This window comes from Tenrec ecaudatus, chromosome 2 (assembly GCF_050624435.1).
Source record: "Tenrec ecaudatus isolate mTenEca1 chromosome 2, mTenEca1.hap1, whole genome shotgun sequence".
NCBI classification, from domain to species: Eukaryota; Metazoa; Chordata; class Mammalia; order Afrosoricida; family Tenrecidae; genus Tenrec; species Tenrec ecaudatus.
In genome coordinates this window covers 37,776,595-37,790,950 of record NC_134531.1, presented here as the reverse complement: position 1 = coordinate 37,790,950, position 14,356 = coordinate 37,776,595, and the positions used below count along the sequence as shown (strand labels likewise).

Here is a 14,356-nt window from a genome sequence, read left to right as displayed (position 1 = left end):
TGTATTGAGTCATGTTTAAAGTAATATAAATATGTCTACTGATTTTATTTCATTATTTAAAGCAAGTGTTTTCTTCTCCAGATAAATTTAGATTTTGAGCCCTAAAAGGAATTCTAGTTTTATTTTCTAAATAATTTCATTTTTTTATTTTTATCAAGTTAAGGTACTTCAAAGATAGCTATAGTACTGACAACTGTCGTTTTCACCTTGTGTTTTTATATTTACTTATGTACAGGTCTTCCATCTGGAACCGGGGGTCTTGTAAAAAATTCTTTCCACTTGCTGCGGCAGCAGATGAGTCTTACAGAAATAATGAATTCCATCCATTCAGACGCTTCTCTGTTTTTAGAAAGTACAGAAGACACGGGGCTGCAGGAACACACAGACGATAACTGCCTCTATTGTGTCTGTGTTGAAATTCTGGGTTTCCAGCCCAGTAACCAACTAAGTGCAATATGTAGTCATTCGGGTGAGTGGCTCTGCCTGCCCTTCCAGGGGATCCAACTACCTTGTTGATCTGGACTCTGCCTCCGTGTTCACTACCTCTGCTGAGTCTAAAATGGCATATTTATCGCTTAGCTGGTTATTCAGTGTTAACTGTAGTTCTCAAATTGTTTCTGGTACTCTTACTATTCTTAAAAGCCAGGTACAAGGTTTGAGTGGCATGTTTTACTTGTCAGTGTCTGACAAATACGTAACTTCCTTATGTCTAAAATGTTTGAACTGCGTACAATTAAGGGATTAACCCCCTTTCTGCTGAGTATTTAAGCAGTACTTTCAGGAAAACACTGGCAGTGAGATGAGATGCTGATAGATTTCTATTTTTTGGAAACCGAGAGAGGGAGAAGTAGTTAGTACTTAGTGACCCTGGTTTCGTTTCTGGACTTTGGAACCTGGAGCTTTTCGCTGCCTCCTGACAATGTGCTTAGGCATTACTGTCAAGGAAACCAAAATCATGCCTTCCAGCTGAGAGGATGCTGTCATTTTTTAATAAGCTTTCTTAAATAAGACGAAAGCTTTATGTAATTTTGAAAATTGCTTACAGCACTGAGATGGTGTGCTTCTGGAGGCTGCCCCCAACAGTGTTCTGTCCTAAAAGGGTAGCCAGGATCTTCCGGGTTTACATTTGCCATGGTCACCCCTGAGAATACACATGCTCAGGAACATTCTCAATCACGAATACATTCCAAGGAGGAGTTACCTTAGCATGGGTAATCGAGTAAGTTTCTTTCTCAGATAAATTGAACATTAGACTCTGTGACAGTGAGTTTGATTTAGGAGTTTTGATGTGTTAAATGTGATCATATATTGGTACTTAAATGGGAAATGCAAGTCATGGAATAGAAAAATACATAGGATTTAATCCCACCAATAAGAGCAAGAAAGAAAATATACAAGTTAGCAAAAGATCTGAACTTGCATATATGTGTGTGTATGTATGATATCAAACTTATAAGCATATTTACCCCTGGAAAGGAGGATTTATTTAAAGGAGAAATGGGAATGGAGTAAGTAACTAAGGTACCTGTACTACTATATACATCTACTTTTGATTTTTGTAAAATAATGACTTTCATATATTGATTTTGTAGTTTAAGAAAACTAAGTTTTAGAATTAACACATTTCACTATCTGAGGTGTCATTCTCTGAGCAATTTGAATTTACTTGGAAAATATTCATTATGGAAAAATTAATGGACATTATGGAGAGAGATTCCAAGAAGCATCCCTATAGTATATAATGCAATCATAAGAATTAAACATTATAATACTAATTCAAATGAATATGTACTTTATCTGTAGACCTTCAAGACATTCCGTATTCTGACTGGTGTGAGCAGACAATCCCTAACCCCTTAGAAGTGATTCCCTCTAAGTTTTCGGGGATTTCTGGTTGCAGTGACGGGGTGTCTCAAGAAGGCTCTGCCAGCAGCACCAAAAGCACAGAGCTGCTCCTCGGTAAGTTTTCAGATTCAAACCAAATCCTAGTAAATGAAACTGCCATTAAAATTGTCATAGATAGTGGCACCTTAATGCTGTCTGAGAGTTGTGGCAAGCCGGTTTCAGCGAAGCCTATTTAGCAGACTCACATATCGCAGTCACTGTTTGCCCCGAGCTGGGTGCTGCCATCAAGAGTTCTGTCCCCAAACAGACCTGTTCGGTCAGTGTCAGGCCTTCAGGTGCAGTCTTAAAGCAAGTCCCGTGAGTTATAGGCTGCCCTACTCTGAGAAGATGAAATGCTTTACACTGACCTTGTTCCCCTAGGTGTTAAAACAATTCCTGATGATACACCAATGTGCCGTATCCTACTTCGAAAAGAAGTTCTAAGATTAGTCGTTAATTTGAGTAGTTCCGTTTCAACTAAATGTCATGAAACTGGACTTTTAACGTGAGTATTTTTTCTGTATGATGCTGAAAAGAGATATTTGATGTACTTCAAAAAAGGTAGACTAATTCGCTTACATCAGTAGTCATTAACTGTGTACACACTTGAGGCTGGATTTCCTTCGTATATTCTAACTAAAACAGCGTGACGTGTGGAAAGCAGGAGAGGAGAATCCAGACATTTCTGGGGAGCCTGCCCCACAGCTGAATCCAAGGTGACGTCTCAGCTGAAAATTGTGGATGGAAGTGTTGAAATCTCTACCGGGACATTTCAGCCAGAGATACGAATGCCTTCGGCGTGATTCTAAAAGCTAATTTCCGTTTGCAAACGATTGTGGAAATATCTGAATGGGTTGATAACTAAATTTTTCATTTTCTCATGCTGGGGAGAAAGAATATTTCTCTCTCTCTCGAAAACATTCAACTCTGGTGATAGTTTAGTTTATAAAGAAATAACCCCAAACTGAAACTAGTCTAATGTAAGTGAAAAGTAGGGTCCTAATGCATTTTATGCTAGCCCTCAGGTATATTTCAGTCAGGATCAGGAAGGAAGACTAGTTTAAAAATCAGATGATACGATGGAAAGAAAAGAGTGATATCTCGAGTATAGATTTGACCACTTTTCTTTTTCTTCAGCATTAAGGAGAAATATCCGCAGACATTTGATGACATTTGCCTGTACTCGGAGGTGTCCCATTTGCTGTCCCACTGCACCTTTCGACTTCAGTGCCGGAGGTTTATACAGGAGTTATTTCAAGACGTACAGTTTTTACAGGTAAGTAAATTTGTACTTCTGAGATTGTTCTTGCAAGATTCATTGTATGTTTGGGTGAAGGGAAAAGAGCGATTGTGTTGATTCATGTGCTTGACGGGTATAGATTTGTTCACTCTTCTTTCGTAGATGCATGAAGAAGCCGAGGCTGTGTTGGCAACATCACCAAAGCAGTCCATAGTTGATACAGCTGCTGAATCCTGACCTCATGTTAGTAATGTCGGGGGTAGAGCCTACATAGAGTAACGTTGGTAGATGTCATGAAAACTTCAGAAATGCTGACTGACTGGGCAGCAAAGACAGGAGTATCTTCTGCACTCTTCCAGCGATGACTGACACCTGAGCAGTGGGACTGCCGACGACTTCCCAACCAAAATGACTTCCTGCTCTCGCGCAGCGAGCCCTTGGGGCTGGGGCCAGGTTCATTATTCATTACCACAGTTCTACCGACCAATGTATGCAAGAGCCAAGCACTGAGTCCCCATGCAGGTATCCGGTTTGTTTTCCTTTAAGAGCATAAAAACGGCGTCAACAGCAGGATGTGCCCTCACACAGTCGAAGTCTGGTTGTAGGGTAAGTGTAAAGATACCATGTTCACTGAACCATCTGAGCACCCCAGGACTTTGTGTCTCGAAGGCTGCACCCTATCACACAGCAGGGTGTCCCTCACTGCTGGTATTCCAGGGGCAAGCTCAGCCAGGCCCTGTTTCTCCTCGTGTTGGTAACACTACTTCAGAGGTTTGGAACCTCACAGCAAAAGAGCCTCAACAAGCCAGGACTTCTAAGTTATTTTTTTTATGTCACTAGGATTACATTAAGGTTCTTACTTGCTTTCCATCTCTTCAGCTTTGTTGCAGTGTAATAGAGTAGGCTATGTGAGCCTTGGATTAAGGTTTTTCACTACAGTTCCGGATTAAAATCAGAAAACCATGTTCTAATTCACCTGAAAATATTTTCCATTTATAGAATGCCTAGGTTTTCAGTCAACGTTTGTTCGAGTCAGCTTCCCGTATCATTACCGTGGACGGGAACTTGAGCAAGCACTAGTAATTTAGACCCAACGCAAAAGTAAGCATTAGATAAAGCGTTGGCTCACCCGAGGAAAAGGTAAGTTTGCCTACAATTTACACGCTCTAAGGGAAAATAAGAGCCATATATATTTTTTTAAGGTACCCAAACTGGTTATTAAGTTTAAAAATTGTAGTGAAAAGCCTTAAGCCCCAACTTTTAAAGCAGCAGTAATTTAATTTTATACCAGTAATGTTTTGCACAAATTAAATGCCGTGATAGGTGAGTTTATGAGTATAGTAATTGCCTTTATCACATTTGTGAAATTGTTAAGTTGATGAGGGCAAGGTTATTTCTGTTTTGCTTTAATTTGTATATGTCTAAAGATATTTGGAAATTTTTACAGGAATTAAACATATATGCAAATTTGTATATAAAAAAGTCGCATGGCCGTCATTAGAATGCTTGTAAATGAAAGGAATATCTTTTTTGAGATCTATATATAAGTAGAAAAAATCCAGCTGGACTGATTAGGACCCTTTTAAAATTCATTTGTGTATACCAATTGTTTCACAATCACGCATCAGCTTTGTCACCGTTATGGCCCACTGGTGACTCTTTTCCCACATTGCAGATCCTCGTTGTAATGGCTTTGTTCTTTGAGATCTCTGTAAATGAACCCTGTGAACAAGGAAGCATAACTCACAGAGATGCGTTTTTGTTTTTTCTCTTTAATTTGCTGGCACTGAAAGTTCCTGTTCAAGTGAAGCATTTCATCTCCCTTCCTAACACCTCTTTGACTGCACTTCAGTGAATTGTTCTCATGTGCACTGCATAGCAGCTTACGTTACAGCGGGCGGGTAAGGGCTGTAAGCTGCCGCTTCTGTTAAGAAGTGGTTCTTCACATTTGCTCTCATATAGCCCTATTGAAGAGATAAAACTTTTTTTCAATGTCAGTTTCTGGCTCACCCCAAGTGTTTATTTAAAAGTCAGTAGCCCTCTTAAGAGGAGCATTGCCCATCGCGTTGGTCTTTGGACTTGGGTACTTAAAGACTGCCTTTCCAGAGGACCAGATGTCAGCGATACTAGACCAAATAGTGGTTAAAAAACCCAAAGGAAGTAACGTGATAATCTTACTCACAGTGGGATTAATAAGTTTTAGACACTTGTTTTAAATACTACCTCAGTTACCAGAGTGTGGCGTCTGTGTTTAATCTCTCTAAAGTAGCCAGTCGTTTGTGGACAGCACCACCCCATCCTTATACCGCACCTGTCTTCCTTCCTGACATGACTGTAGTTACTGTTAGCTTGAGAACTTTGTGATGGTTCCTCTGAAAGACCTTGTTCCATCACATCTGCCTATAGCACTTAGTTGGGGAGACACTGAGAGCTTTGCAATTTATAGTAGACTAAAAACAAAACAAGAAAGGTCTGTATTGAAACTTGTAGCGCTAGTTGGTTTACCCTCAATTTTCCTGACAGGTTTTAATGTGGTTTCTTTGAGTACTTGTTTGTACAGAATGAGATCTTTAGAATGAAAAATGCTCGGATGCAGTGCCAAGCTATTACATTAGATGATTAAGAATATTCAGCTGTAGCAGAAAGTATTAGGGACGCTTTCAGTGGTAATAGAACTCCTTGAGAAGGTCATCTATAAATAATCCCAAAATAATGTCAATGCTGTAGTTTTTCAAGGTTTGAGAATTAAACCTAGTCTATATAAATGTGTTCCGTGGGTAATTATTGCCTAATTTGGGGCAATAATTTGGGCAGTTGTGCTGGTTGTAAACTGTGAATTTCTCATTTCTGTGAAGTGCATTGTCATTTCTAATAGAATTTTTCTTTTCAAGAACAGATTTCAGCCCCGTATACTGAGTAAATACTGACAAGTTAGAAAATTAGAAATTTAGTATTTATAACAATATGGTCTAAAATTTCTTATCCTTTTATTTCCTGTTCTACACTTACATCGCCTTGGGGGAAGGGGTCTTTTGCCCAGGGAACAGTTTTCGAACATGACCTGGTGGTACAAGGACATCCTGGATGTCCTCGGGGGCCCTGTGGAGGCGGCCGCCTTCCCACGCCCGTGACTCTGAGCGGAGGTGGAGATCTGTCAGGCGGAGTTGTCCATGGCACAGTGGCAAAGTTCTCACCCGTGAGTGAGGCGTCGGTGATCCCGTAGAGTTGTCTTCTGCCGTTTATATGCAATTCAATCTCATTCCCTTTGGAGGATGCCTTTTAGCTCCGCCGGAAAGCACACAGATCATTAAGCAATAAAAAAACAGTTCAATGTTCTGTCATTCAAATTACAGCTGCAGTTATTTTTGCATGGGAAGCGGGAGGTGCTGATTTTTGAGGGCAGATTCGCTTTGTAGGTGACCTTGGGACGCTTCCTCTGGAAAGGCACCTTTCATTTTCTGAGTCTCAAACTCAATTCATTACAGCATAAAAAATAGAAAAGGGCGACTTGGTGTTGAGAGATTTCATGAAAAGAGCTGTTTAGAATTGAAAACGTCATGTTTTCCACAGGGGACATTTGGGAAAGGTTGACATGATCTCCCCATTCACCAAGTCTACAAAGTATCTTCCTGTTGCCAGGAGCTGCTCCTCCAAGGGAGCGAGCGGGCATGTAAAGCCTGCCCTTGCTGCTGCTGGAGACCACTGAGGTCGAGGAGAATGTGTTTGCCTTTGGTGCCCTGCTCCCAGGGTCTCTTCCATCCTGAGGAGGCAGAGAGTGCGCGCATGCCCCCGCAGAGAGCAGTGCCGCAGCCTGCCTACAGGGCAGGTGTCGTTTGACCTTTTAAACTTTAATTTGAGGGGGCGTGTTGCCCCTGAAATCAGACCTTGCAATGTTGCCACTAAATAGGTTACTTTAGCACAAGATGCACATACGTGGGTTAAGGGTGGGGGGTAAAATGAAATTCATAGACAGTAGGTGAGAAGAAATGCTCCATCACTGGCCTGTCTGAAGCCCTCAAGCGGCACTGTAGAACAAATGGTGCAGATGTATTCCGAGGGTGGGGAGGGATTGTGAAAAGAATCTGACTTCTGGCTTCCTGACCACATGGTTTTCTTTTTCTTTTAAAAAAAATGTTTAGTAACGCTGCTACATATTTGGAGGTTCTGGTGTATGTAGGTCACTGAAGAGACATTGAAATCTGATTTATATTGTAAAACTGTAACATAGAAAGAAAAAAAGTATTTATATATTTCCGTAAGAATATTTCATTGAGTTGTGTATAATTTAAATAAGATTTGTCCCGAAATGGTTTTGCTCACCTTGATTTTTTTGTGACTTTTCTTGTTTTGTACAAGGTGTACAGTTTATGTCAAGGGCATTAAAAGCCTCCTGAAGCATAATCTTATCAAAGGGATTCATTGTTAATAAAATGTACTTAAAATTCTTAAACTTGTGCTGTTGCTTTTATTGAAAGATTTTAAACACATCCGTGGGTGTATGACCTGGATCGTGTCCGGATGCTGACACATGTGACTCCCAGGCAAGGGGAGCTGTGGGCAAGGCGAGCGGATAAGGTTCTAGTTCAGTAACACAGATGGGGGGACCCTCCTGAAGGTTTTCAGATGACGGTGTGTTCTGTAAGGGAAGCAAGCTTGTTTACAGAAACTTATCGCAAATCATCATTATTACAAAAATAGAGCTGTCGTTAGACTGCGAGCTCAGTTATTTGGGGCTGTCCTGTAATAAGGCAAGGGGTGACAAAGAGGAGGACTCTTCTGCACAGAGGAGAGTGTTTGATTCCTTGGTCATTTAACTGACCTGATTAGAAAGGCTAGCCTGCAGCCACCTAGTGGCAGAAGAAAATCACACAAGCGAAATCACTAGGCTTAGAAAACAAAATTCAGTGTCAAAGCTAGGATCTGTGGTAAAATGTATCTCACTTACAGACTCGAGTTATTTCAGATGACTCTTTACATCTCTATGTCATTGTTCCCATTGGGTCCCACATTATGTGTTCATTGTTCAACAAAATATAAATGACCCCAGAAGAAACTTTAAAACATTTTGCTGCTGATCATTGAGAATCTAGTTGACCTTTCTAAAGGCTATTTTCTTTTAAAAGACATATGTTGGTTTCAAAAAGTGAAACATACTCCACCATTCCCTCACCCAAAGAATGACATGCTCTGCTTTATGCCACATCACAATAGCATTTGGGGTATCATCAAGGGGCCTAAAGCATGTTCCTTTTCAGTGTCCCCTGAAACAGGACTTAGGTCCAGGGGGCAGATCAACACTGGAGTGCGCATGGTCAAGCTTCCCAATGAAAGTCGTCAAAGCACAGCCCTGGCTACTCTCGATTGAGCAAGCGCATAGTCTTGACTATACAATTCCTCGATGTAGCTTCCTGCCCTTTTGCTCACGAATGCAGTGTTCAATGAAAATTTCAAGATGATTGCTCTGATCAATCTGGGTCCTTCAAGAAAATCAAGGTTGTCTATTGGGATCCCAAACTAAGACAGTGCCCATAACCTGAGTGGACCTTCCTCTTGCATCGGGCTGGCCTCAGCAGGTGCCTGCAGAAGCATATTTTGATGGCACTATTCTTTAAGGCAAGGGTTTGTAAGAAAATTGTAGCATCCACATTGCCCAGCCAGGCTGAAAGGCTGTTCAGCATGAACGCGTGCCTGGAGCCCTGGGACAAGGTCCCTTGATCGACCCTCGTGCTCGAATAGTTCACTTTTGAGGAACTAATACACGGATGTACCATTTTGCACCGGAAAGAGTCCCATAACCTTGCCCTATTGGTGATTTCCTGAGTTAGTTTGGTTTGGGGCAGTGGTTGCTGCTATCTTTTTTTTTTTTTTAAATCATAGTCATTTTCCTGGGAGCAAAGTGGTGTCTTGTATTTAAGTAACATTGAGCGCCTTTGCGTGTGCAAAGTCGCCATTGAAATCTCGGGTGAGAACGTATTCAAGTCCTCTGCATTTTAAGATGAGGCTGATTTTCTATCAAAGGTCTGCATGCGTTTCATTTATGACAAAAGAACCAGTCGACATTCCACCATCTCAAGAGGTAGCTTAGGAGCGAGAACCACTGACAAGAAGTCCAAGATGCGCTGAAGATTGTGAAAAAATAAGGCTACAGGAATTGGCGGAATACCGACTGAAATGTTTGAATAAGCTGATGAACCTCTGGAGGGAGGTACTCATTACACCAAGAAATGCGGAAGACAGGTGCCTGGCCAGCTGTCTGGAAGAGATCTGTATTTATACACCTAAGGAAAGATGGCCCTGAGGTTCAACATGTGGGACTTAGCTATCAAACATCATTAATATCACATACAAATGAAAATGTTCTCAGTGTCATTCAACAATGGTTGCAGTAATATATTGACAAGAGTGATATTAGAAATTCAAGCCGGATTCCAAAGAGGACATCCATCACAAAGGATATTGCTGATGTCAGGTGGATCTTGGCGGAAAGCAGATGTATCAGTCTGGGTACTTTAGAGAAACAAAGCCGCACAAACTCATGTATAAGGGAGAGTTTTATATAAAGGGTAAGTGCACATCAAGAAAATATCCCAACCCAGTGCTGCCTAAGTCCACAAGTCCAACATTAACCCATATGTCCAACACAGTCTTCCATCTCACAAAAAACGCAATGATGCCGACTGCAGGAGGAAAGCAGAGTCAGTAAATGTGTAAGCATCTCAGCACTGGCAGGGGTCTCCACACAGCTGCACCAGCACCCGGGGCTGCATCAGGGTAGGTCCATATGGCTTCTCAGGGATGTCTTGCAGGAAGTGAGCCTTGCCAGCTAAAGCAGGGAGCTGAATAAGGCAGCTGCACCCTGGTCCAACCATCAGAAAGCAAGAGACCCGAGAACTAGAAAGGCGAGGCTCACCAAGCCATTTTATCCCTCCATCCTCCCATTAACCCCACGTGTTTTATCAGCCAGGTTGGCACAATAAACTACCTCAGCAGACCATACCAGAATGATGTTTACTTGTGTTTTATTGAGTCTGCTATTTGATTGTGTGGATCATAGCAAACTATGGATAGCCTTGAGAAGAATTTGAATTCCTGAACACTTAATTGTGCTCATTCAGAACCTGTACACAGACCAAGAGGCAATTGTTTGAACGGACCAAGGGGATACGGCGTGGTTTAGAATCCGGAAAGAAGTGTGCCAGGGCTGTGTCCTTTCAGCTTGTTTAATCCGTACACTGAGCAAATAACCCAAGAAGCTGGGATACACAAGAATGACCTCGGTTGGCATCAGGATTGTTGGATGACTTATTAGCAACTTTTATTACAGCTTTGCAACAAGCAAAATGTGACGAGGTTTTTGGCGATATTTTTTTTAAGATAACTTATTTACAAATCTCATCTCTGTCACTGGCATTTCTGTATACATCTTTTAAATGAAAAAATATAACTATAAAAAAAAGGAACATAAATAGAGGGAGTGCTGACTACTGGCCCCAAAGGCTGGACTATGAGTATTCAGCTAGTCAAATGTACTCATTTCGACATGGAAAGAGCACAGCATCTTATTCAGCCAAAAGGCTTAGATGCGTGTAGGGGGAAAGCTGGACCCTAAATGGAAACACAGTGTAGGTCAATTTAAGCTAGTAAGGAGCCCTGGTGGTGCTCTGATTAAGTGCTCAGCTCCCAATCAGAAGGCTGGCAATTTGAGCTCAACTCGATGGGAGGGAGCAAGCAAGATACGGGAGTCTGCTTCTGTCAAGGTTTGCAGCCCTGGAGACCTTTAGAGGGCGGTTCCACTGTATCCTACAGGGGCGCTTTGAGTTGGAGTCCACTTGATAGCAATGGGATAAATTAGGCCAGTTGATTTTGAGGGGGATGTAGATGTTGCCGTTCTTTCTCCGTAACCGTAAGGCATTTGGTCCCAAAGACACAGGCATAGGCAGAGTGATTGCCACCACTCTGAAAGCAGCCACCAGCCCCTATTCGTGCCGGTTCAGAACTGATGAACATTAGGTTTTGCCAGGTGGGGGGGAAGAAAGGAATGGACCCATATCACACGTCTGTTACATGCGAGGTGCTTTGCAAATACTGTTTTGCAGGAGATAGGCTGCTCCGGAGCCCAAGCAAACTTTTCCCTCCATGTAACCATCTCTACAGTTACAGCTAAGTGGTATCTAACCATGAGGCCTTGTTTGGTTGTTTTAGTATAATAGGAAAGTAAATGAGACAATGTGGGTGTTAATCTTGACCCAGACAATCTCCTGCAGAGTTCATAGGATGCTAAGTAAGAGCAGCTTGATGCTACACAATTCTGGGGAAGTTGAGGAATCACATGGAGAAATGGCATTACTGGCTGAAATATTTGACCTATTCTGGGGTCATCATCAAAAGAGAAAGAAGACTGGCTAGGGAGCAGGAGCGTGATCGTTTTGACAACAAGACTTCCCCACCCATCCAGTTAATTCGCTGTGGTACGAATTGCTGGCATCTTACGCAGTCGCAGACACACCTTAGCTATTAGATGGGGTCTGTGCCCCACTCCCCACTGCACTGCTTCTATGACCTCGGGGAGCTCCACTCCCTCGTCACTTGCAGACTAAAGTCTGCTTCAGTTGCAAACATTAATGCGGACTCTTGAGCCCTGTGGCATAGTGGGTTCTGTACATGTGCTGCTAACCGCAAGCTCATCAGATCGAAACCATCGCCCACTCCTCAGAAGAACGAGGAGGCTTTCTACTTCCGTAAAGATTCATCATCTGGGAAACCCACCGGGGCAGTTCTACCCTGTCTTACAGGATCTCTAGGAGTCAAAATTGACTTAACGGCATTGATCATTTAGGACCTACTACTACCTGTTCTATGGACCCATTGAAAACCATAAGGCCAGTCAGTTTACTCTTAAAATACGACACGTAGAAGTGGGATTTAATAAGGGGCAGTGGTGGTCAGCCTCCCCGCTGGGAGAGCCGGCGCCATCCTGGCCAGTGTGTTTCCTGCACAGGCACCAGCCATCCGTCCGTGGAGGCTGCTTCCTGCTATGATTCTGAGTAGGTTCCAGCAGAGATTCCAAACAGGCTGGCAAGGGGGAAAGGCCTGATGACTAACTTCTGAAAAATTAAGCACTGAACATACCGGAGATCACAGTCCCGTGGTCCTGCCATGCTTGGGGTGGCCACGGGTTGACCAGCTTGCTCGATGGCAGTTAACAATGACAGCACGAGGATGTAATAGATCTTCTCCTTACGAAAACCTGAGCTTTTAAGACCTCCACCCCCTTGTACAGTAAGGTGGGGAGGGGAGTCTGTGGAGTAGTTGATGCCTGTCACTCGTCCAAGGGCCAGCCTGTTACAGGGCGAGCCGTGAACAAACAGCAGCAGAGGCCGTATCTTCACGTGGCCCCACCATTTGGAGAGCAAGCTTGAGGATACTAGGGACAATCGCTCTGGCCTTTAAATGCAACCGGGACGGTAGAATACACACACACACACACACACACACACACACACACACACACACTCCACCACCATCAAGGGGATTCTAACAGCAGCCCTAGAGGACAGTTTAGAACAGCCCCCATATTCGTGTTTCCAGGACTGCAAACCTTTATGGCATTTGCCTTGTCACATCTTTCTCTGGGGTGGCATGTTCGAACTGCTGACCTTCCAGTTAGCCTTTGAGTGCTTTAGTGATTGCCTATAAGTCAGACTCAATGGCACCTAAGGACAAAATAAAGCAGACCTGCAAATGGCAACTGCTCACTGGGATTAAGGACTAAGGCTCCTGACCAAGGCAAGGTCTGCCTGTGTGATGTCACGGGCGGTTAGCAAGTGTTCACTGGGATTTAAGGGGCACTGGGGCAGAGACTGCAATCTTCAGTGTGGGGAGACAAGGGGGCACCCAGAGGGACTACCATTTGTATTTTATACTCTGAACACTGTGCAGCTACTAGTGGATCAGTGGGGAGACTGTCTTTGCCCCCAGACACAGGAGAAGTCAATTGGGACACATAATTCACGCCAGTTTCTCCGGCTGGGACTTCATCCAGGGACGTCATGTAGTCCTTCCAAATATTTTCAAGTGAGCTGAATAGTCCCAGGTGATGGGGTGGGGTGGTAGGTGGCACTGGGCTATGGTCACAAGAACAGGGGTCGGGCACTTGCTGGTTATAGGTCAAGTTCTCAAAACAGATGCAGGCTCTTCCATCTGAGGGATTCTGATCTGCAAATGCGAAGGGCTGGGGGGACGCAGACAGGGGGAGCTCCATCTTGGTGTCTGACTTCTGTGTGGGTTGTGTCTTGCTCCCTTCCAGCCTGTCGACAACTTCGATTGCGTCTGGGGTGCAGTCCTGGGGGCTCAGTATTGTTAGGTTACTGCTCTGCTGTAAAGGACACAGGAAAAACGTGACTGCTTGTACAAACATAAATGGGGCCATTTAAAGCTTCAGTGTGGTTCATGGTTTAGCTCGGTCAGAAGTTAACACTAGGTGGTGCTGAACCACCAAGGAATATTTTTCCCGAGAGGAGAAAGCAATATTAAAAGAAAACAAACAAGCCAGAACGGAGTGCTTACCTTAGATTTTATTAGCGACAGGATACTGCTCTTGTAAGGGTCGGGAATGTCAGGATAACAGTGGCGCTTCATCCTGGCAAAGGGGTGAAAATCGAATGGAATTTCACCATGCACCTGACAGCGAGCATTCTGGAGTCCGATGCCTGAGTTTAAAGCCCTTTTTCCATCACTTACGTACTGCGTGACTTTGGGCAAGTTACTTAACTGTCTCAAGCTTTGATTTCCTCAGAAAGGAACTCCTGATGGTACTTAGAATGCTCTTGAGTGGCCTGAATGAGTTCTTATCAGGAAAGCTCTAAGAATGCTCTCACACATAATCAGCCTGCGGCCCTCCAGTTGCTTCCCATCCACAGTAACCCTGTAGGATTGGACTAGAACTGCCCCGTGTGGTTCTGAGGCCGTGAGTCTTTGTGGAAGCAGATGGCCTCACCTTTCTCCCTTGGAGTGGCTGGAGGGTTTGAACTCCTGACCTCCTGGCTAGCAGTCTAATAGCGTAACCGACTGGGCCACGACTCCGCACGCAGACTCACTGCCATCTGACTCACAGCGGAGTCTGTAGGAGAGGGAGCTGCCCTTGTGGGTTTCCGAAACTGTAACTCTTTACGGGAGTAGAATGCCTCGTTATGAACTGCTAAACCCACAGTTAAACCCAAGGCGTGTCCACAA

At 43.5% G+C, this 14,356-nt stretch overlaps 2 protein-coding genes across 5 annotated transcripts in view; one reads left to right on the top strand and one right to left on the bottom strand.

Moving 5' to 3' along the window:
- RICTOR (RPTOR independent companion of MTOR complex 2) overlaps nt 1-4,872 on the top strand; it is a 134,568-nt gene extending 129,696 nt beyond the window's left edge. For all 3 annotated transcript variants that reach the window (XM_075540961.1, XM_075540960.1, XM_075540962.1), the window contains 5 exons: nt 236-469; nt 1,804-1,959; nt 2,266-2,389; nt 3,022-3,160; nt 3,287-4,872. In XM_075540961.1, coding sequence (XP_075397076.1) covers nt 236-469; nt 1,804-1,959; nt 2,266-2,389; nt 3,022-3,160; nt 3,287-3,361 — 728 coding nt within the window. In that variant the 3' untranslated portion in view covers nt 3,362-4,872. The remainder of the gene's footprint in view (nt 1-235; nt 470-1,803; nt 1,960-2,265; nt 2,390-3,021; nt 3,161-3,286) is intronic.
- Nucleotides 4,873-10,414: 5,542 nt separating this feature from the next.
- OSMR (oncostatin M receptor) overlaps nt 10,415-14,356 on the bottom strand; it is a 78,531-nt gene continuing 74,589 nt past the window's right edge. The window contains exons 17-18 of one of the 2 annotated variants that reach the window (XM_075540958.1): nt 13,691-13,763; nt 10,415-13,499 (exon numbers count right to left, since the gene is read on the bottom strand). In XM_075540958.1, coding sequence (XP_075397073.1) covers nt 12,963-13,499; nt 13,691-13,763 — 610 coding nt within the window. In that variant the 3' untranslated portion in view covers nt 10,415-12,962. The remainder of the gene's footprint in view (nt 13,500-13,690; nt 13,764-14,356) is intronic. The other variant, XM_075540959.1, reaches the window with a different exon arrangement.